Source organism: Leopardus geoffroyi, chromosome C2 (assembly GCF_018350155.1).
Source record: "Leopardus geoffroyi isolate Oge1 chromosome C2, O.geoffroyi_Oge1_pat1.0, whole genome shotgun sequence".
Classification (NCBI taxonomy): domain Eukaryota; kingdom Metazoa; phylum Chordata; class Mammalia; order Carnivora; family Felidae; genus Leopardus; species Leopardus geoffroyi.
The window spans coordinates 69,953,668-69,976,306 of NC_059333.1; the positions used below are offsets into that span (position 1 = coordinate 69,953,668).

At 46.4% G+C, this 22,639-nt stretch overlaps 1 protein-coding gene across 21 annotated transcripts in view; it reads left to right on the forward strand.

Moving 5' to 3' along the window:
- KALRN (kalirin RhoGEF kinase) overlaps positions 1 to 22,639 on the forward strand; it is a 675,561-nt gene that overhangs the window by 234,404 nt on the left and 418,518 nt on the right. For all 21 annotated transcript variants that reach the window (XM_045502312.1, XM_045502314.1, XM_045502313.1 and 18 more), the window contains exon 6: positions 21,047 to 21,169. In XM_045502312.1, coding sequence (XP_045358268.1) covers positions 21,047 to 21,169 — 123 coding nt within the window. The remainder of the gene's footprint in view (positions 1 to 21,046; positions 21,170 to 22,639) is intronic.

Here is a 22,639-nt window from a genome sequence, read left to right on the forward strand (position 1 = left end):
AGTATACTCCCACTAGCTTGTGGGAGAATTCCCAAAAGAGGGAGGACTAAGCCACTCCGCAGGGCTTCCAGTACTGGAATTATGCTTATTATTGGTTTATGCAGCATAGTGTGTTTGTTTCATGGGTAAAACAATGCTTGGGACATGCTCAAGACCACAGTTGGAGTGGTATTTAGGTGTCCACCTCCTCTGTGACCCAGGCATCTGCTCAGACGAGACCTTTGCATTTGCTTTGATGAGACTGGCCTCAGTGGTCACCTGAGCCTACCCTCACGATGCTGCCTATGGGAAAGCTCCCTTTGCAGAACCTAATTCTAAATACTTGCCTGCGTCTTCATCCTTGCATGGTGGAATTCTGTTTACACCCAAGGGTGCCATGTCTGGGCTGAAATGGAGCTGTGTGAGTGGGAATTCAGATTGGTTCTGAGGTGCCACTTTGTCAGTTGGGAGACCTTACACACGTCTTTAATCTCTGACTGCCAATTATGCTCCCAAAACAAAACAAAGATGAAGAATTTGGGCTAACTCAGTTTCTTTTAACTTTTCTGCTTCTACACCACACTATTCTCACTACTAATACTCTCTCTTTGTGAAAGTGCCTTTCAACGGGAGAAGTATGGTGGTGAGGCATGTGTGTGGCTGTCGTAGTGGTGGCATTGTGGTAGAGAATAGGTTTGTAAGGGAACATATCAGAATCTCCAAAGTAGTTTGATAAAGACCCTCACCCACCTCAGTCAATAGTGCCTGTCATTCCTCTTCCTTTCAGACTTGCCCTACTAATGATATCTAAGCCTCTTTGTAGCTCAGCAATTCTGTAAACATTTTTGCCTTTTTGTTATTCATTCTTCCCTATATATCTACAGTAGGCTCTTCTCTCTTCAGAGTTATCACCTTGGCTGGTGATGGAAAATAAGTCTTTCTCAGCAACTAAAACCATCATCTGTTGAGTTCTGTTCTTGCTTTAAAAAAAAAAAAGGGGGGGCCTGAGCTGCCCGGGCCTGTTATGAAAATCGAGTGGGGTGATGTGTGGAGGTGCCTGGCACCAGATTTCCCTTCCTTCTTCTTGTGATGGTTCAGTCATGGCTTCCTCTTCAGTCACTGGGTGCCTGCCAAGACCACACAGAGTGTCATCCAAGCTATCTTCCCAATGGACTTGCTCCAGATAATTTTCGGTAATCCCTAAATGAAACAAAATTGAGGATTGAGTTGTGAGAGAAATTGGCAATTAGGATGTAGGTTCATAGGGGTCCCCAAAGATCACTAGGTTGTGTGGTGCCCTGGCCCGAGGCACAGAGAGGAGCACCTAGGTCAAATGGGGGTCATATGTGATGGGTCCAGATTTGGGAAGTTGCCACAGGAAAGGTCTCTTGGAAAACAGTCTGTCCCTGAAGGAGCCACAGAGGAAAGTGATTCTCCCAGGGGGATGGGATTGCCCCCTCCCCATGTACCTTATGTATCTGAGATACTTGTCACCTTCTGCTTTGCATTATAGCTAAAAGTGTATTTGTCTTATTCTCCTGCAAACTTGGGGCCAGAAACACTTCCTACAGTCCATCCAAGAAACACATCTATGTATTTTGATTTTCTTGGAGATCGGTGCAAAAAAAAAAAAAAAAATGTTACTTTCATGTTACTATGAGAAAATATTTATGGGGCCCGCTGGGGGAAGGACATCGCAGCAGGCATCAGGGCACTGTGCTAAGGGTTACATGCTTATTGTGTTTTGCTGTTTGTATGTCTGTTAACCACATTAGCAATTTAGGACATCCCCAGGATGCCCTGTCACTGGGCAAAGTATCCACTGCTGTTTCCTGTCCTCTCCCTCCAAGGTATAAACATTTCTGATCATTCCCCAGGGCCCAAAGCAAGACCCAAAGTCTTATCCTGCCTGGAGCAATGAGAACCAGTAAGGCCACTTGTGGAGAAATTCCTCTGCCTCTCCTCCCTGCCAGACACTGGCCGTTTCTCTTTGCCACACGTCCAAGCCCCACACCCCCTCAAGTCAGCAGCGAGCATGACTCCATAGTCATTTGTCAAACTGAAGTGCCATTGTAGCAATTATAATACATAATATTTTTTTAAATGTCAGTTTTTAAAGTCTTCTCACACTCCTGACCTTAGAGGTTTTGTGGTCCAGCCCTTCCTTTTACATAAAAATCTTTGACCCAGAGTAGAGACCCACCCAAAGTCATCCAGTTGGTGGTTCATCATTTGGTCTCCCATCTGCTTTGTGTAGCAGGCCAGGCAGGCATGAATATGGGCATCGTTTTGTGGGTGGAAGAGCTGAGGCTTGGTGAGGTTGGGAAGTATGCCTGGGAAAGAGTTGGGTGGGCAGTGTAGGAAGGTGGCCCTCTGCTCTGAGGCTGGGGCTACTCCCCTCCTCCAACACAGACACACACACACACACACACACACACACACACACACACACTCACACACACATTCACACACACACACACATGCTGACCTTGCCCTGCAGGAGAAGGGGTGCACGGGCCAGCTAGCAACCTAGGAGGTGGCTGCAGGGGCTGGGGAGGAATGGAGGGTGGGGGTCCTCATCACTGCTCTAGTGAAAGGGAAGGCGCTGGACAGGTCTCCAGGGTACATGTGGCCAAGTCTCTGTGGTTCACTTGCCTGAGCCCTTCTTGTTGGGAGGATGGCTTCAAAAAGCTGCAACCTTGGGGCAGCCAGAGGGCAAGGTCTTTACTTGGCAGTTTGTAATTTCCTGCTTTTTTTGGAGAAAAGCTTCATGCCCTCTTGTTCCTGCCCTCCCTCCTCCTATGGGAGCCTAAACCACCACCCTCTGCACCCCCCACTGCCTGGGCTCAGGGTGAGGAAGTGTGTCCGTATCCTGCCCCAAGACAGGACACAGTGTCCTGTATTATTTCCAGCCTGCTGGTCCTGGGAATCTCTACTTACTTTTCTCATTTCCTCCTCTTGAACATTAGAAACATTAGAGTCCAAAAATAATCCAAGTCACAGTGTTCTGCAGAGTGCATGTGCAAGTGTTTTCTCTCAAAGCTGTTTTTCTCCTCCTTCCATCCTTTCTGCCTCTTCTGCATTTTCAGCCCCAGTGTATACAGAGGTCACAGGTCTGCAGGAGGCCTGTGGGTGTGGAGAGCAGATTGGAGGCAGGACTGGGAGGAAGTCTAGGCACGGGGCGGAGGGGTGGAGCTCCCTCTCAGATCTCCCAAGGGGTGAGACCAGACAGCCATATGTAAATAGCCTGCATATGTGGCCTCTACTTATAAGTGGACCCTACAGAACTGTGGACCCCATAGTGGCCCCTACGTTAAAAATGTTTCCAGAATCCAGGTTGCCACACTGATTCTGTCTGTAGCAATTTAGGTGAGCTAGAAACAGAAGGTCCTGATCAGAGACAGAAGTTGTGTGAGGCACAGGAAAGTAACTGAGAAACACTCACTGATTCACTCCCCTGTCAGCTGACATTACATGTCTACTATATGCCAGGTCCTCTGCTAGGTGCTGGGGACCCTGTCTCCCACCCAAGCACTGGGTAGAGAAGCATAGGGAACATCAGGTTCGGCATTGATGTGATTCCTGATACCTTATGAGAAAAGGATGGCACAGAAATAATACCTACTCTGGTGGTTAGAGCCTGGTTCAGTATCTAGGTCTGTGTTGCTTTCTAGGCAGGAATTAGGGCTGGGGTGCCTAGAGTGTTTTGGGGAAGACAGTGGGTGGTAGCCCAAGGAATAAAGGTAACAGGTCAGCTCTGCCCCAGTAGGGGAAGTGGAAGGAATGCCTTAAGTACTGTTTTTGAAGAACAAAAAGAAATTCAGGTATAATTTGTTAAGTGAAAGAACAAACTGAGTCTCTACAGCAGGGACCAAAACACCTTCCTTCCCTTTTTCTTCTAGCCTACTTCCCTGCACCCCTCTCCTTCCTTTCCCATCTGTGACCTTTCTCCCCCGTGCCCTCACACCCCTCCAGCCTGCACTCATGCCACTCTTTTTGCTTCCATTCTCTCTGAACCTGTTGCTTCTCTTCCCTTTTGTGGTCCTGCTTCCTTCTGTAGGTGGAGCTAAGGCAGAGCTCCGTGTGTGCTGCAGACCTCCTCTGGAGGGCAGAGAGAGCAAAGGCCAGAAGACCCAGCAACCCTTATAGAAGGAGCACTGGCTTTGCAGTCACAGAGACCTGGATTTGAATCCCAGCCCAGCCTCTTGCTAGCTGAATGGCTTTCTGTGACTGGGTTACGCTGTGTGAGCTGTCTCTTTATCAGTAAAATGTAGATTTTAATAAACACCTTAGGATTGGTAAAGAAAATGTGTATACAGCATCTAACATGCCCAGAGCCCAGTAGGTGCTCGGCAGATGGCCAGTTTGTGGAGGTAGACTCAAGGTGGACCATGTGCATAGATGGGATCAGGAATGGAAGAGAGGCATGGGGAGGCCTGCTGGGGCCTGGGGAAGGAGGGCAGAGAGTATATCCTCATTCACAGCAAGGGCGCTGGAGCAGACAGTGGGCAGCATGCGACAGCAGAGTGTGTAGGCGAGGTAGGTACCAGGTGCGTGGAGAGACCAGGAAGGGGTCTTGAGGAGGAACTGGTCAGTGAATAATAGCTACTAGATCTACTGCTAGTAGAAAGGAAAGGAAGTGGAAGCATGTGACCAGGATGGCAAGATCTTAGAACACTGTTGATGAAGGTAAGCCAATTAAATAACTGCCAGATATTGTGCTGGGGCAGGCCACCGGCAGATGGGCTATGGTCAGACCTTACCACGTTGGAGCAGGGGGCACTGGCAAACAGTTAGCTGCTGCATAGGGAAAGTCTACCGAGGTGCCTATTCTGGCTATGTAAACAACGCAGATGGGGAAATGTTCAGCTGAACTTGGGGTGCAGAAAGAGGGAGGAGCATGAGCAAAGGCATGGCAGCCCCAAAGTACAGGGTGGGTTCTGGGAGCACCCCTTCCCAGAGAGGCTGGAGCTCAGGCTCTAGGACAGTGTCCCTGCGGCATGGCTCCCCAGGAGTTACAACTGGGGGTCCACTTCCTGAGGAACCAGGGGCCATGGGGAAAGCTGGAATTTGGTGAATAGTTCAGGCCCTGCTGGGATCATCTTAGAATGCTAGAATCTTTGAATCAGCGGGTCTAATCCTTTACTCAGGGCTTCTCTGACACGCATCCTCTAGACTCTCTGCTGAGCATTTCCTGGGTGGAGGAAGCCACAGCTTTGTGAAGCAGCCTGTTTGTTTCATCATTACACACCACTGTTTGTTAGAAAGGCCTCCTGCCACCAGACCAGCATCTGTCTTTCTGGAGCTTCCACCTTGTGGTCTCAGCTCTGCCCTAGAACCCCCCAGAACTAGTTCCTTCCGTCTCCTGGACAGCAGCCCTCTGATGACTTGAAGACAATCCTCATGGACCTTCCCAGTCTTTTTTGCTCCAGGTGAGCTCCCATCACTTCTTCTGGCCTATTTTCACTTGATATGGGCTCTAAGCTCTTCAGTGTGGCATTCCTGGGACCAGTTTTTCAAATGTGAAAAGGGATGGGGAGGGGTCTGCAGCTCTTGATCCCACTTCTACAAGTGAGAGATTTTGTGTGTGTGTTTTGGGGAGGGGGGGGGGTGGTGCACTTGTTTCTTGTAGTTCAGGTTAGCCAGTCTGAAACTCCAAGGTATGCCCACCCAGAGAATTACATCCTCTCATTCAAACTGAATGAGGCACTATCTCGTATATGAGTAGAAGATGATGTCTTTTCACACGTATGCATAGAGAGGCTTTTCTAGTATGGAAATATTGAGTTGACAGGATTCTGGTGCCCTGAGTTAGGTGTGCCCAGATCAGGGATGTTCATTCGTGTGTCCCCTGGCGTTCTCTGAGGTCATTCCTAAGCAGAGCCAAAGCTTTGTGGTTTTATCTTGGAGAGTCAGAAAACTCATGGTAAAACACCCAAAGGAACATTAATTCCCTTGGAGGAAACCTGCCTCTCCTGAAATCCCAGAAGGCTCTTCCCCATGTTCCCCATTTCACCAAGAAACCCCAGTCTCTTACTCTTTGGCTCACCTCCAGCCCTTCTCAGAGAGCCTTTTCTAGGACAAGAAAGTCCCTGCTATGGGGATGGTTGCTGATGTGGTGAGAGAAGACATGCCCTTTCTTGGTATAGAGAAAAAGGGATGTTTGGTTTTCTCCATGCAGATCAGGTAGACCAACTGGTCCTACCTTAGAGTGGTGCTTGTCTTGCCCTAGGAGGTTTCCCTGGGAAGCTGACCCTTGTCATGAGGTGTCAAGAGGAGGTGCAAACCGGAAGGGACTACAATGGGGAATGAGACTGGACTTGGGCATTTGGGCCACACCTTCAGGACATCCTTCTCTGTGCTTTGCACAGCCCTACCGTCTCCTGCCTTTATACCAACCTCCCTCCCACTCTGCCTATTGAAACCCTACCCTAGCTGAAGGTCTGCTCAAACACTGCTTTACTCATTCTTCCCTCTTGGAAGTGGTCTTTCTCTCCTCTGGGCATCTTCCTGTAGCCATTATCCATTCCCCTCAAACTGGACTATTCCAACCTGTATTGTGATTTTATGCTCAGAGGCCTCATTCCTCCCAATATATTGCAAATTCCTGGAGGTCAGGCCCGGTGTCTTAAGATACTTCTGTGTCCCCCTGAGGCACACAGTCAGTACCAAATCAAGAGTGGACTGTGGCACAGTCCATGCTCACTGGGCTGCCTGATGGAGCAAAACTTTTGTGAGCATTCTGAGCTGGCACAAGAGCACCACCTACTGCTGAGTGGTTTCAAAGGATGCCACTTAAAAACTGGGGTTTTAGTAACTTTCATCTTGCAGTGCAGAGAGAGATTGGGAGGCAGGATCCCCACTTCTGGTCTTTTTATACTAATCCAAGGGTGAGCAGATGAGGTGGCAGTGGGAGTGGAAAAGAGAGGGGCAAACTCTGGAGACACTCGAAAGGAAAGGAAGTGGGACGAGGTGACCTACTGGATGCTGGGGAGGAAAGGGAGCTAAGGTAATGACCAGGCCTTCACCTCACGACAGTAGGATTGGGGGCTGGGGGTGGAAAGAAATCCCAAAAGCATTTTGGGAGAAGGATGGGTGACTAAATTAAATTTAAATTTCTTTGAAGGCACAGAAGTGTGACAGGAGTGGTGATCAGGCTGCTAAAAGCATTATGCCGTGAATGGTCCCATTACTACATTTCTGCCCTGCTCACAGGGACAAGGGCACTAACTGAACCCAGGAGTTCTCCGCAGGCCTCTGCATAAGATTGTTAAAGAAATGGAGGGTTTTCATAAGAGACTCTTAAATACTGAGAACAAACTGAGGGTTGATGGGGGTTGAGGGAGAGGGGAAAGTGGCTGATGGGCATTGAGGAGGGCACCTTTTGGGATGAGCACTGGGTGTTGTATGGAAACTAGTTTGACAATAAATTATGTTTAATATAAAAATAAATAAATACAGGAAAAAAAAAGAAAGAAATGAAGGGTTTTGAGGAGTGGTTAGGCTCTTCATTCCCTAAGTTCTTCCTGAGCATCTGCAGGGTGTGCTCTGCCCCGTGGGGTCTGGAAGCAGGAAGCATGACCAAGCCTCTCTTCCTAGATGTGCCTGAGCCTGGCTCCCGTGCTGCACCTTGCCTGCTCAGACCCCACTGCCGAAGCTGTGGGAAGAGGGCAAAGAGAAAAGGGGGAGTGCCAGGTTCCTTCCTCAGCTGGAGCTCAAGCCCACCTAGCACACACCCCTGCAGCACAGCAGCCACCCTCTTCCCTCAGAGGGAGGGCCACCTCCTCCTTAGCCCATGTGGAATTTTTTCCCCAGATGTGCAAGTGATTGGCACAGCCGATTTTAGGATGCGTGGGAGGACTGGATGAGAACATCCAGCAGACGCTCCATTTTTGCAGTAACAATAATAGTTACCATTTACTGAGTGCATCCTGTATGCCAGGAACAAGCATTAGCTCATCTAAATTAACTTGCCAAGGGCCAGATCTCAGTTTATGTCTAAATTTAGCTTTGGGATAAAGTTGGGCACTCTTTTCTCAGCTTGGATTAAATAGAGTTTGACCTCTTCAATTCTACATTTTGGGAAGTAAGTGAAGCACATTTTCTCACTCGGTTGCTGAGAATATTTTATCAGCATCTGTGGTTCAGATGGAAGGAATTTGGCCACTCAGAGTCAATATCCCGGGGCTGCCTAGGCTGACTCCTGGCTTGGTTGGTCCTGTTTCTCCTCTGCTTGACTTGCTGGCTCCTGGATGACCGTTCCTTCCCCAGAAGGAGGGTACTGTGCATATTGCCAGTGCTGCAGGGAATTTGGTCCATCCAGGCAAACAGACTGGAAATGAAAAACACAAAAAAAAACCTTATTTAAAGTCTGAAAGCATTTACATTAATTGTGGACTTGGTGAGACTTTTCACTCCATCACTTAGCATGAGGAAGGCATGAGTGAGGACCATGGCCTTTTAAGGCCTAACGTGATCATGTGCTTCTCTAGGCTGAGCTACAGCTCATTTTCAAGGGCAGGGTGTGATTTGAGCAGGAAGTTTTGCAGCCTGAGTTTCTCTAATCAGAAAGCAACTACTTTTTGTGACTGCCAGCTTATCCTGCTGAACCCAGGGGAAATAGAACGGGATTAACATGCATTCAGCATCTATTATGTGTTATATTCTGTGCTGGGCACCTTTAATACATTATCTTTACCTCCTCCTTCATATTTGGCCCAGACATTGAAGGGGTTGTAAGAACAAGGAGTGTGAGGGGAAAACAAGGAGGGAGTGGGCATGGAGAACCCTCAGTCGGCGAGAAGTCTGTAATGTGCTAATTGGTTTTGTTCTGTGAGATCAGGACTGGCTCGGACTCCCCTTTGCAATGAGATAAATCACTGTCTTATCTGGGGACCTCAGGGTAGACACCCAGTCAGGGTTAAAAACAGATTTGACCGTTTTACTGCCCTTTACTGGTTCCCTGCTGCACACTGAATAAAGGCCAGTTTCTCTGCCTTTCAATCTTTGCCCCTCTGAGACCCAGCCCCTCCCTCATCTTTTGTCATCTTTTCTCACCACCTCTCACTTCTGGAACTCTGTGTACCTCCTCTCTATTCCATATTTTAAGCCTCCAGGCCTTTGCTCAAGTTATGTCATCTCATTAAGGTGTTTCCATCCACAGCTTCACCTGACCAAATCCTTTTGTCTTTCAAGTGTTGTTCAGCTGTTGCCACTCTCTGGAAGCCATTCATGTTTTTCCATACCTCTACCTCCGCCAAATGGGACCAATGCTCCTCTGTTGTCAGCTCCTGGTATATACTTTTCATAGTACTTTTCACACTTAAAGTTGACAGACTATTGATTACATTTGTCTCCCTCGCTAGCCTCTGACATTGCTGTTTATCATTAGTCTCTTATCCAATGTCCAGAATACAGTGAATACTCACTAAGTAAATAAAATATTGTGCTAAGCATCATGAGCATGTGACTGTATCAGGATGCTTTGGGCTACAAGAAACAGAAAACTGGAAACTCTGTTTCAGGTTCCATCTTTTAATTCATTTTGTCCCTTTCCTTCCTATTCTCTTTATGTTAATCATGATTATCTTGAAAATGTTACCTGCCAATTCATAGCCTGGTCATCTCTGAGTCTGTTTTCATTGCCTTTTGTTCTCTGCTTGTCAATCACTTTTCACTGTGTCCTCACATGGCTTGTAATTTTATACTGGATATTGCAGATGACACATTGTAGAGACTCTGGATTAGGTTATCTCCTTCTAACCTTTAAATTTCGTTCTGGGATGCAGTTAAATTACTAGCAGATCTTGATCCTATTGAGCCTTGGTTTAGGCTTTGCTATGACAGATCTACTTCCATCTTTTCATTAATCCGAGGGTAGAGCCCTTATTTTTAGGTTGTAGTTCCTACTCCTATATCCTGGTTCTTTCTGGGGACCCAACTCAGCGCCCAGAATGTTTACCAAAGTCTCTTCACACGGTTTGATTTAGACCTCTCAACATTTCCCCAGTACTGCATAACCTAAAATTTCTGTTCAGCTCTCAATATGTTCTACCTCCCGCAGCTATTCTCTGCTAGACTTTCTGGAGTCTTGCCTTGCAGGTGCACAGCTTAGGATTTGGCCAAAGACCTGAAGGAAATTTTAATGAAGATTTTTAGGGCTCCTTCTCTTAGTTCCCTCTTCCCTAATATTCTATCACCAAAATTCCAACCACCTTACCAGCTCTGAACTCTGTTTTTTTTATACCCATCAAAACTGCTGCTCGCTACTCAGCTTGTAGTTCTCTGCTTCACAGAGGGCTTACATTATGTGCTTCTCTTCCTTCACGGGTCATTGGTCTATGTTGGTTGTTGACTTGTGCTTTTAAATAGTTTATAGATGGTAGGGTTAAGTGTGATACCAGCTACCCTATAGTGGACAGATGATGAGTCTCCACATGCACCATTTAAATAAAAAATGCAAGTGCAACAGAATCATCTAGAGAGCTCCTACTAAATCAGAATCTTAAGGGCAAAGTTTAGGAAGCTATATTTTTTACAAAAACACTTCAGATAGTTCTGAATTAAGGCTAGGTTTGTGAACTCCTGCAGTAGATTCCAGAGCAGAGAGTTTGGAGAAAAGAAAAATCAGTATGGGTTCACTTGGTCAAAGAAGGCATGATGAGGAGATGACACTTTAATTGCATTTCAAAGGATGGGAATAATTTGGGTATTTGGGTGTGGAGCATTTCATAGGGGGAAAGATGTAGCACAAATATGGGGGTGGCAGTGAGCATGGTATGATGTATTTCCATGGCAGTGAATAGTATATGGCTTGAAAGGATGCTTGGTATAGGACAGTGGTATGAAATAATAGGGAAAGGCAGATTTGGACCAGTTGAGGAGGGGGGGAGTGTCTTGAATGCCAGAACAAGGAGACTGGATTTTGTTTGTATTGTAGATGACAGCAGCAGTAATTGTGTGAATGTGTGTGTGTGTGTGTGTGTGTGCGCACATGTGTGTGCGCATGTGTGCATACACATGCGTGTTTTGACATGTCGAAAGCAGTATATTAGAGCAATGAACCTGGTAGGGGCAGATGGCTTGGTATAAGGGAGAAAATGGAGTCCAGGGAGACCAGTATGGAAGTGACTGTAGTAATACAGGCAGGAGGGGCTGTGTGGCAATTAGTAGCAGTAATGAAAAATAAAGGGCATATATCAGAGTTATTTGAGGGAAGGAAGAACAAATGGGATCTGGGAGATGGGGTGAAGATGTGGGAAGTCAGAAGAAGGTAATAGTTTTCATAGAAAAGACACAGTAATTGAAGATGCTGTCTTGGGATATTCATATTGAGTTGAGTCACTAGGAATAGTCTGAAATTTAAGTGTTTATTTGGGAGACAGTTTGGTAGTGATTTAAAAGCATGGACTTTGGAGTCATGCAGACCTAATGAGTCTTCAATATGCCATTTGAGTTTTCATTATGTGACTTCAGCCAAGTCATTAAATCTCTTTGAATCTGTTTCTTCAGCTACAAAAAAGGTGGTGATGATCCCCTAGCTCCCAGGGTTGAGGATTGAGACAGTGTTTATGCACAACGTTCATTGTGCAGAGCCTGGCGTGTATTTATTCTTGTCAGTTATCTGGGAAGTTATGGTTAGAGGGCACGCCAGAACCAGGAAATTGTGTGGGTTTTAGGTTTAGATGGACATGAGATTCTAAATTGATACTCATCACTTACAAGCTGCGGGATCTTTGACAATTTGCTTCAACTCTTCACACTGAGTTTTCAGCATATTTAAGATGGATTGAACAATACTTTCTTCGTACCATTATTATAAGGACTGCATGAAGTCATCTATTGAAGTTCTTGGTGTGGAACCTCAAGTATAGCTTGGCACATGAAATAGGAAACACCACTCGTGTTGTTGAAGATGTGAGCTTAGATGGATGTTTAGGTGGGCAGAGCCTGGTGAATACAAGTCAGAGGGCCAAGTCTTGAGACCGTCTCAGTAAGGGTGTGAAGGACATGAAAGGAGGTCATGAAGGAGCAGTGAGAGAAGTGGGAGGCAAGTTTGGATCAGCGTAGGACTGGACAATCGGTCAGTTTTCACAATGAGAGTGTTTCTATTGTTGGTTGTGTGGAGACACGAGGTGTCAGGGAAGAGTGTGCGTGTAGACTTGCTGGTGCCTCAGGGAGAATTTTGCCTGGGGTGGAGGCCTGTGAAAGCAGGAGAGGAATCTGGGCATGTGGCCAGAGAGAGGGAGTTTCAGAAAGGCCCGCGCTGGATTGTGAGGTGAGACCAAAGGGAAGGAGGAGTGGCAGAACCAAGGGCTCAGAATGGAGGAGATGGTTGGTTTTCACTGTGGGTGCAGACTTACAGAAGTAGGACAGGTAGCCCCTGTTACAAGGAGTTAGGGAGGAAGTGGGTGGAGAGAAAATGGAGGCAACAGAGGCAGAATGTACTTCTAGAAGTTTGATGATAACAGGAAGGGTAGCCGGAGTGAAGCTCTGAGCACATTGGAAGTGTTAACAACAGTGTTAAGAGCATCAGCACCTGGGTTTGAATCTCAGCTAACCTCTCTGTGCTTTAGCTTCCTAGTCTGTCAAATTGAAATGATAATATTGGGGGCTAATATTGGGGAGATAATTATGAGATGAAGAGGATTAAATGAGTTAACATGTAAGTGGTTAGAATAGTGCCTAGCATATAGGGAGCATTCAACAAATGTTAGATGCTGTTATTGTTACCACTATCATTACTCTGTCACCGAGAGAAATTGAGAATGAGAGCGCAAGATGGGGAAAGAAGGCAAGATGAGAAGAGGCACGGTACTGTTGTTCTTATAGTTTGGCTCTGAAATTTGGAGACAACACCTACCAGGGAGTCTCCTTGGACTCTACCGAACACTGACTGCAAGACCATCATGGGTCACATTTCGCACTGATCTACTCAAGATGATATAATATGGCAACCATGGCTTACCAACAGGACAATCTTTGTAGCAGTCCAGCTCAGGTGCAAGAAGACAAGATTCATGGTGGGCAGCTACAGAAGATGTCATGGCTTAAAAACTCCATGCCCCATGGGAGCCAGTAGCTCTTATAACATCATTGGCACAGCTTCCAGAGTCCCTGTAATGGGCGTGCCGTTAACATGAGTTGTCAAACTCAGGGAAGCCCAGGTTATGGTGTCCCCATCGGGTATTTACAGTTCATTGATTGTCCTTCCAATCCAGATAGTTTACCAGTCATGGTGGGTATTCTTACCACAGGCAACATGTAACATGTTGTCACATACTGTCTTCACCTGTTTCCAGGGAAACAGAATTGGGATATTAAATGAAGGTCAGATTATCATGCAGAAGGGGAAAGATTTTGTTAACCCACTGCTCACAGTGGGATATTGGCCTTTTTTTGTAGAGAAACTGGGACCATTCTAGAGGTGAGCAACAGTTAGAATGTTAGATCTGAGATTTGGGAATTAGGGAATTTGAATAGGGAAAGTGTAAGAAATGTGCTAGGGGATTGATAGGATATCTATAGGTCAGAGACAGAGCCTGGTCAGTGAAACTATTTGGTGTCCTGGTTGAGTCATTGAGAGGGTCTCCCAGGTAACCATGCTGAGCCATCCTCCCTAGAGCAGCTGGGATTATGGTGGAAGACGAAAAATGGCTTGTCTTCTATACAACATATAGAAGTGTACCATCGACACACCGAAAGCCTAAAGGGAAACAGGCAGAACCCAGAGCACCTCCTCTCCCTCAGTGGATATTTATTGACACCTAGAGTGCATCAGGCACAAGTCCTAACTGCCTGCCCTTTCCCAGTATAAAGATGGCCTTTCAGAGCCCTGAGTGCCCATGGCCTGCAAGCCTTGTGGATATGCATGAGGTGACATGTCAAAGTCTCTCCAGTGAGGAATTCTGGGAACCTAGAAACTAGGTCCACATTTGGGGTCCTTTATTTTTTCTCCTTTTGTTCCTTTTTTTCCTTTATCAGGAGAGCTTGCAATCCTAGGAGAGTAGATAATTACAAACCAGAGTTGAAGGGTCTTAAGGGTTACGGAGTCTACGTGTTGCCCTGTTTGCTTGAGAATATATGCCCCAGCATGAGTTAGAGTTCACATGAACACAGAATTGTAAGATGGGGAGATTAGTCTTTGGTTCCCATGCACTTTTCATTCCTTGTTCCTTTCCACCTCTCTTATCCAGTGCTCCTCTGCCACCACAGTTTGGATCTCACCTGTGGGTCATGATCACAAAGGGCCTTACTTTCTCATTGAGCTGTTTCTATATCCAGAATAAACTGATTTCAGGGGGGCTGTGGGAATGATACATTTTAATAGGAGTCTGTCCTGAGTGAAAAGCTGTGAAGAGCCTAAGGGACTGAGACTAATAGTGAAAAAGTTGGGGAAGGCAGAGAGGATAAGGAAGGGAAGGTCTGGAAGCAAGGCAGGAGAGAGCAAGGTCCTGGTCCGGCCACACCATTAGGCCAGGAGGGCACCAGTGCCCTCAAGCTTAACCCTTAGAGGGGTGTACAGGTCTCTGAATCCTGTGTGGGCAAGGGCACCCACAGTGCCCCTTTGTGTATGTGAAAGTGGAGGCAATGGGAAGATGCACAGGTGTCTCTGGGCTGTGTCTGTGCAGCACCCTGTGGTCACTGTGGGGTACTTCTTGGGGAGGGGTGGGCAGGGGACATGTTTGTATATGAGGTGCGGTATGATTCCTATTAGCCCACGGTGATTTTGCAGTAATGTGAACCTACTGCAATTTTAAATCCATACTTTTCATCTGTTTTGTGCTCTAAATGAAAATGTTAGCGTAATATGTACACTAGAATATGTTCACTAAATAGGTTTAAAAATCTATCAGGTATGCAGCACTTAAAGAATAAAACCATTACCTTATTTAAATCTCACTATTACCCAAAGGTTAAGATAGTATAAATTGTTATCTCATTTTGCAGATAAAGAAACAGATGCTCAGACCAATAACCTAGCTTACCAAAGTTTATATAGCAGAATCTATATTCAAACCCAAGATTTGGAGGCTCTGTTCTTTGCACTCTAATACACATAAAACTTTGTTGTGGAACGGACCACGTGTGTCCAAGATGTAGCCAGGTTCACCGGCAAGGAGTTGTTAGCACTGTTTAGGGCATAAGCTTTTTGGGGGTCACTCCTGTGTACAAGCAGGGTCCAGGAGACACAGGTGATACCGCAATGTATGTATTTAGGCAAAGAAAATCCATTGCTTGCCTTCTATCCTCTTAATCAACTTATCAAAGCTGAATATAAGCAACTTGAAAAACAATATAATCTATAATTACAGACAATATAAAATATTAACAGTAGGTGGTAAGGTGGTTTGAAAGTTAAAACTCTAAATCAGATACCATTGCTAAATTTGGCAAATGAAGGAAAATAAGCCCAAGATCCTTATTTAATTTCTTTGCTCCATGAAATAGTTTATGCTTCATTAAAAACAGAACAGAACAATAGTAACCTTTTTGCTATCCCTATCTTCATAAGAAAAGGAGAAAAAGGTTTCTGTTTATTTCCCTAATTTGCATTTAAATAGATTCTTTTTGTCATTTATTATATACTAAGAACTAGATTTTTATCTTTCGGCAAAATTGTAGCCAGCATGAAAAAAAAATTACATAGTTTAGTTAAAAGCAAAACATGAAAAAGAAAAAAAAACAACAACAAAAATCCAAGTAGCTTACATGTAACATCTATCTTCTTAATGAGACGAAACTATGTTAGTTTTCAAACAAAGAGATGAAATTTCATTATTTAGACATGAACTTTCCTCTTAGAAGAATTTTGGTGTCGTATTAAATTTTGTTAAACCTACCATTTGTAGCTTCTCAAAAAAAAAAAAAAAGATCAAAATGTTTGAAACTACTGTGGAGATATTGTCTTTAGGTTTTTTTGTTTGTTTGTTTTCCTTTAGCTTTTTTGGGTCAGTCTAGTTCAAGTGTCTTCCAGAGAGCCCAATTCCAATAGATCAAATCATAAAATGACCTGGCTGGAATGGAGCTTAGAAAGGGCCAGCTTGTCTGGGAATTAGCAACCCCAGAGCCACCTCACGCATGCATTCATTCACTTGGCAAGTATTCACTGAGAGTAAGTGGAGCTGTTTGAATCAGCCATCCCCAGGCCCTAGTGGGGCAGACGTGAGGGGAGAGAAGCAGGCTGGGTATTGGAGAGTGAATGGCTTCATGTGAGGGATAGCACCTTACCTTATCTAGAACCTCACAGGGCCCTGGTGGCTGCTTTTTGTGTAGTAACTCCCCTGGGGAGACCAGGCACAAGAGGTCCTACAGCTATGTGCAGGAGGCAGGGCAATGTCCCAAGAGCCTGGCTCAACAGGCACTCAGTGAATGTGCACTGGGTGTAGTGAATGAATTCTAGACCCCGGCCTTTGCTTCTCTGAGCCTGTTTCCCAGTCTATAAAACAGCCCTAATGGACGCAGTGAGATGAAGTGTTTGAATGGACATGTTAGGTAGAAGCTAGATATGAGAAGTCAAAGGCATGCCCTGAGGAACCTTCATCCCTTGACCTCAAAGATTTCAGAGTCCCAAAGATTTTATCCCAAGTGATAAAATGGGCAGTTAGACCTGAGCTCATGGCAAGAACAGTGATAAATAGATTGCACATGAGAAGCCTGGGGGCACAGCATCCTGACCTTGGGTCTTCCAAGAGCTTGGGCCTGACTGATCAAGAGCCACAGGAGCAGAGCTTGCTCTCCTCTTCCACCTCTGCCCCAGGGTAACCCTAGACTCATTACAATGCATTTGTATTGTGGGTACAGCCCCGCCCCCATGGAAAAGGGCTGCCATGAAGAGTCTGGTACTAACCCTGTGGGCTCAAAAACTCCCCCTCCCAACCTGTGAAAGGAGTACCCCAAATGATGGGAAGCAGCATCCGTTAGAGACCACCCCGCTGTGCATCACCACTCCTTCTAGCCCAGAAGGACCCACTGAATATCCAATCCCAAACAACCTAGGGGCCAGTTCCACCTCTCGGAACCTGCCTGCTCTCCCTAGATGGTATACTGTTGCTCTAATAAGACTGTTTTCTGCTTTTACTTTGGGCACGAATCCTTAATTCTTTATTGCATTGGTGCCAAGAGCTGAGACACGGTTTTTGCACTGACAGACATTTTGGACTCTAACACACCAGACAAATGTCGGGGCTGAGACTAAGCCTTTCTCTGGCTACCAAATAACACCAGTTTTCTCACTGTCATTCTTTTCTTCAAATGTTAGAAATGTAAATTGCAGCAATGAATATACCTTCTGATCCAGGAGACTCATTAAAACTATTTTCTTCTGAATGAAAAAAAAAATGCATTCCATAAATTTCCGAACTGGGCTGAACGTAAAACCAGGAGCTTACCTCCTTTCAGGGAGCCACTTATCCCTTGCAAATGAGGAAAAACCCAGAAATGAGACTTGCCCAGTCTCATGGGTACTTAGTGACAGAACCAGGCTTAGAGCCAGCCCAGTCCTCATCCTACTCAGTGCACACATGCACATGAGTGCACACACACATGCACATGTGCACATATGACCACATTCTCTCCACAACCAGTTGTATTGAATGCAGAAGAAATGATGGTGACCCTTGCAGATAGCCAGGTTTGCAAGGGTGCAAGTTATATACTATAAGGCAGTAGATGTGGGCCCAGAGAAGACTTGAGACTGTCTCTTAGGAAATAGCCACCTTGGAGAGATTCTGGTTTCTGATGTCATGTGGGACCATCTGGTCCCCAGAGTAGGTCTTTTTTTCTTTCTCCCTGAGGTATGTATCACCTCTTTGGAGCTCTGCCTCCGGCACCAGTGATCTTGCCAGAACCCCCAGCCACCAGAGAGCTGCTGGTGTGCTCCACAGTGGAGGCAGAATTGAGGAATGGCCTGGGTGTGGACATTGTGTGAGAAGCCCATTCAGAGAAGTGCATAGTTTCTTCTGCGCACCCTACTCTTGCCTGTCTTTTCATTCCCTTCTCTTCTTGCTTTCCAGCCTGACTGGCCCCTATCCAGCAAGCCCTGCTCTGTAGTCCAGCAGGGACTTGGCACCAGGCAATCTAATCATTCTGGTGCTAGCATGTAACTTCACTGCTTATTTGCGTATCTAAATAGTCATTTAACAGAAAATACAGGGAAGGTCACTTCTCGGCCACTGGGATATCCAAGAAAGCATATGGAGTGAGTGCTTTTCATCACAAGTTCTAAGGACTTAAGGCATTTCAGATTTTCATTAACTTTATTGATTCTTTTGTCAATAAGGAACAGAGATGAGAAATTATTTTAAAATGGGGTTGAGAGGCGGAATTTTAAAGATCTAAAATTACAGAATAAGATTCCTCTATACTCCTGGGGCACTTGTCTTCTTTTTCCCTTTGTCCTTAAGAATAATTGCGGGGGGAGGGAGAGCCCTGACCTGTGCCAGCGCCCTGGAGATGACTACTGCTGGCAGACCCAGGATAGTGCACACAGCAGATGTTGACCCAGACTCTGCAGGAGCCCCCAGCCTGAAACATCCTCTGATACTCGAAAGTGAGGAGTGATACTTTCCTTCTTCCTTTATTATCCCAGAGAGATAGCTGAGAGTGATCTGGGTAATTCAAAAGGGAGAATCACTTCCAAACCATGCATGATTGCATTTGGAAGGTGATGTGTTTATACTTAACTGTGAGTTACCACAGCCTTGATGTCTCTCTCCTGACCTCCCGACACAGAAGTCTAACTGCCCACAGTGCACCTCTGCTTGAAATTCTCATCAGCCTCTCAAACTTGGCACGTCTAAGACAGAACCTACTATCTCCTGATCCCCACCCCAGCTTCTTATCCTCCTCTTTATGTGGCACTCATGGTAGCACCTTTCCTATGAGGACCCAGGGTGCTGTGCCAGACACCTGGCTATTCCCTACCTCTTCCTCACCCTCCCTCCCAGAATAACTGTGAGTTCTCAGTCCCGTTCCCAGGAGCTCTCAAGCCTGCCCACTCCTGCCCATGGCAGACTCCGCTACCATGCCCCTAACCCAGGCTTCCAGATTCTAATCCCCACCCACCCCTCGTCACCAGGATTACTGTGACAGCTTCCTAACCCTTCTCTCTGCCCTGCCTCACCCCTCCAGTCCACATCCCTCAGTGCGATCAAAGCTCATATCACACTTCACTGCTCGGCTTAAAACCTTCCACTGCTGCTTGTTGCCCACAGAATGTAGTCCAGGTTTCTTAAAGCCTGTGTCCAGGGCTCTCCATAGTCAGCTGCCTCATCTGCCTCTCCAGCCACATCTTCTCCTCACGTCAGGCTCCGGAAGCACAGCTGGGATGCTTCCAGAAGCTGCACATACTGGCTGCCCCAAGTTCTGCCTCTTAGGTCTTCCCATTGCCTGGAGCTCCCATCTCCCTCACCCAACCCTGGCTAATTCCAGGTGGCACCTCCTATGGGAAGCCTTCTCTGCTCTTCCTTGTCCCCACTCCGTTAAGGGTGGGAGCTAGCATGGAAGAACATATGGGACTTTATCTTGATAGATTTTTTTCAAGTCATGATTTTAATCAAGTCCTGTGCCAAGTTGTACTAGCATTATATCTGAGTCCCTGTCTGTTTTCCATACTGGCCTTTAAACCACTTAAACCTAAGAACCATATTTTAGTCACTCTTGTTTCCCATTGCCTTGGACTGTACCTGGCACATAGCAAGTGTCTTGTAAATGTAAAAGGTTGAATATAACTGAAACAGCAAATTCACTTCGCTGTTCAAAGGGGAATAATAAATGAGTCTGAGGTTCTGCCTCTAGGAAGGCTGGAGCCATCTTTGTAGCTTCTCCGCCTGCACCTGTGCTCGGCTTCTCCACGCTCTGCTCTGCAGCGGAGCCCGTCCCAAACTATGGGGCTTTAGTTCCAAGTATAGGAGTCGTCTTTTCAAAGGCTTCACACCTTTCCTGTTACATCACTTGACTGCACTTGGATAATAAAGAGGATTTCTTGGCTTAGGTACTAGGGAAGTCCAGAAACAAGCCAGAGATCAGGCAAAGCTCAATCAGGGATCTGCCTGCCTCCTGTCAGTGTTTTGGCTATACCCTTTCTCTGCTCATCAGCTTCACCCTTAGGCTGCCAGCAGAATGGCTGTAACAATTTGAGGCTCAGGGTCACAATGACAGTATCAGAGGACCAGAAATTATATCTGAAGAACTAGGTTCTATTTTCCCAGACCAGTGTCTTATTGTACTGAATTGGATAACATTCCTTTTCTGAGACAATCCCTTTGGCTGGGAAATGTCCTACACTGACTGGCTTAGATGTGGTGTCCTGAGGATGGATAACCTTTAGAGTGATCCCTCCCTTGGAACTGGGGTTCTGGTCAGCTCCCCTTAATGTGTGTGGGCTGCCTGGGAGAGAGGTGGAAGCCGAAACAAAAACCAGGGTAGAGAGCTAAGGGGAGGAAAATGGCTCAGTGCCCACTGCGCCAGACAGTGCTCACCCCCTACCCCCCAAATCCCTCCTCTTCTGGTTCCTGATAGGTTATAGCAGAAACCTTGGAATTGGGGGGCTGTGGAGTCATGAGAAAAGGTGGTATAGTCCAGAGTCACTTCAACAATGTGTGTGGTTGGGTGACATGATATGGATCAGTGGCATGTTAGGGTGCCCTGTTGCTTCTCTTCTGCTAGTGCAGTAGGGAGTGGATTAAGCCTCCATGTTGTGCCCTCAGTACCTGTCCCTAAAACAAGCATGGTGTCCTTTTGAGGCTTTGTAAATGTTTTTCCAAAGGAGTAGTAGATAGGGGTAATAACAATGGCTTTTTCCCCCATCTCCCTGATTCTCTTGTTCATTTTCTCTTCTTCCCCTAGGCTCTATAGAGTAGCACAGAGGCTGATGCATCCTTATGCTAAAAGTGAGGGCTTTCCTGGGAGACCAGGCTGTGGGCCACCCCCACTCTGAGAATGATGACTGGTTCTCACTGGGCTCCGGCAGGAGGACTCTTTTTTTTTTTTTCTCCAGTAGCTCAAAGTTTTGCGCTGTTGGACCCATGACCCTTCTGACTACTCTGTACCTTCTTGTCACCTCTAGATGTTCGACTGGATAAGCCACAACAAGGAGTTATTCCTCCAGAGCCATACGGAGATTGGCGTGAGCTACCAGCATGCTCTAGACCTCCAGACACAGCACAATCACTTTGCCATGAACTCCATGGTGAGTAGAGGGCCTGCTCTCTGTACTGCCTCTGGGGGCTGGGCAGTGGGGGTGGGAGGACCTGGGGCGGGGGGAGGAGAAGAAGGAGGGAGGGGTAGAAATAGACTTGAGACCTGAGTGAAAAGGAGGAACTCTAAACATGCAGATTCTGTAGCATTCCGTGGGGATGTGTGCAAGACACATGGCCAGCCTGCTGTTCCTATCGCAGATTATGGCTCCATTTCTGCCTCTAGACTCTGCTTTACTTGGTGAAAGAAAGGTGCTGGGATTGTAGAAGGCATTTGCTCGGCACAGGACTATAAGGGAAAGTCACCAGTTCCACTCTGCTGATTTAACCAACATTTTTGGGTCCTTATCATATGTGAGTGACTGAACTGGGATGGTGTGGGACCGCAGGCTCATTGGAAACAGTTGAGTGAATTGGGGCTGTTTAGACTGGAGAAGGGCAGCCTTAAGGGATACGTAATTGCTGCCTTCAGATATATGAAGGTTTACCTTGGAGAAAGGAGGGTAGAATTGCTTTGTGTTGGTCTAGAAGGCAGAACTGTGGGGGAGTGGAGTTGGAAGCGGAGGCAGGATGTAGCTCAGGCGGGTGGGAGGCCCTAGGAGCTAGCAAACTCCCCAGGTTGAAGAGTGTTCAAGCAGATGCTGAATTCACAGAGAGATATTTGCTAGCTGTGTGGCCATATGGAATTTATTTCTCTGGGCTTCAGTTTCTTCATTTGTAAAATGGCAGTAATAACTACCTTATAAGGTTGTTGTGAGGGTTCAATTAGTTAATTGTAAAGCGGTTAGAGTTGCGCCTGGTTCATAGTAAGTTATCAGTTAATATTGGTGTTATAATGATGATGATGATGATGATGATGATGATGATGATGATGATGATGATGTAGTAGAGGTCTAGTCCAGATAAAACCTATGATCCTTTGTAAACCTAACACTTTGGGATACTGTTTTTTCTGTGTGGTTGCCCCAAGACTTTATTTCAAAATCTTGTCTGCCCTTTGAACCTACTTTACTCAAAATGCCTGTAGCCTAATTTTTCTCTGACTTACCTCCCTCTGTTCTTCTGCCAGCTCTTCCTACTTGTGCTCCTGGTCAAAAAGAATAGCTCCACTGCCCCCCCCCCCCCCGCGCCCCACACACACACACACAAACACCAACCCCACCATATATCTGAACACCAAAGACACCTTCTTATTTCAGCCAGTGGTGCTGGGAGGGGGCGGCAAGTGTTAGGAAAACATAAAACATGGAGGATCACAGAGGCCAGGAAGAAAGGGAGTTTCATTTTCTACCAGGTTGTTTTAAATACACTATGTACTAGGGGCGCCTGGGTGGCGCAGTCGGTTAAGCGTCCGACTTCGGCCAGGTCACGATCTCGCGGTCCGTGAGTTCGAGCCCCGCGTCAGGCTCTGGGCTGATGGCTCAGAGCCTGGAGCCTGTTTCCGATTCTGTGTCTCCCTCTCT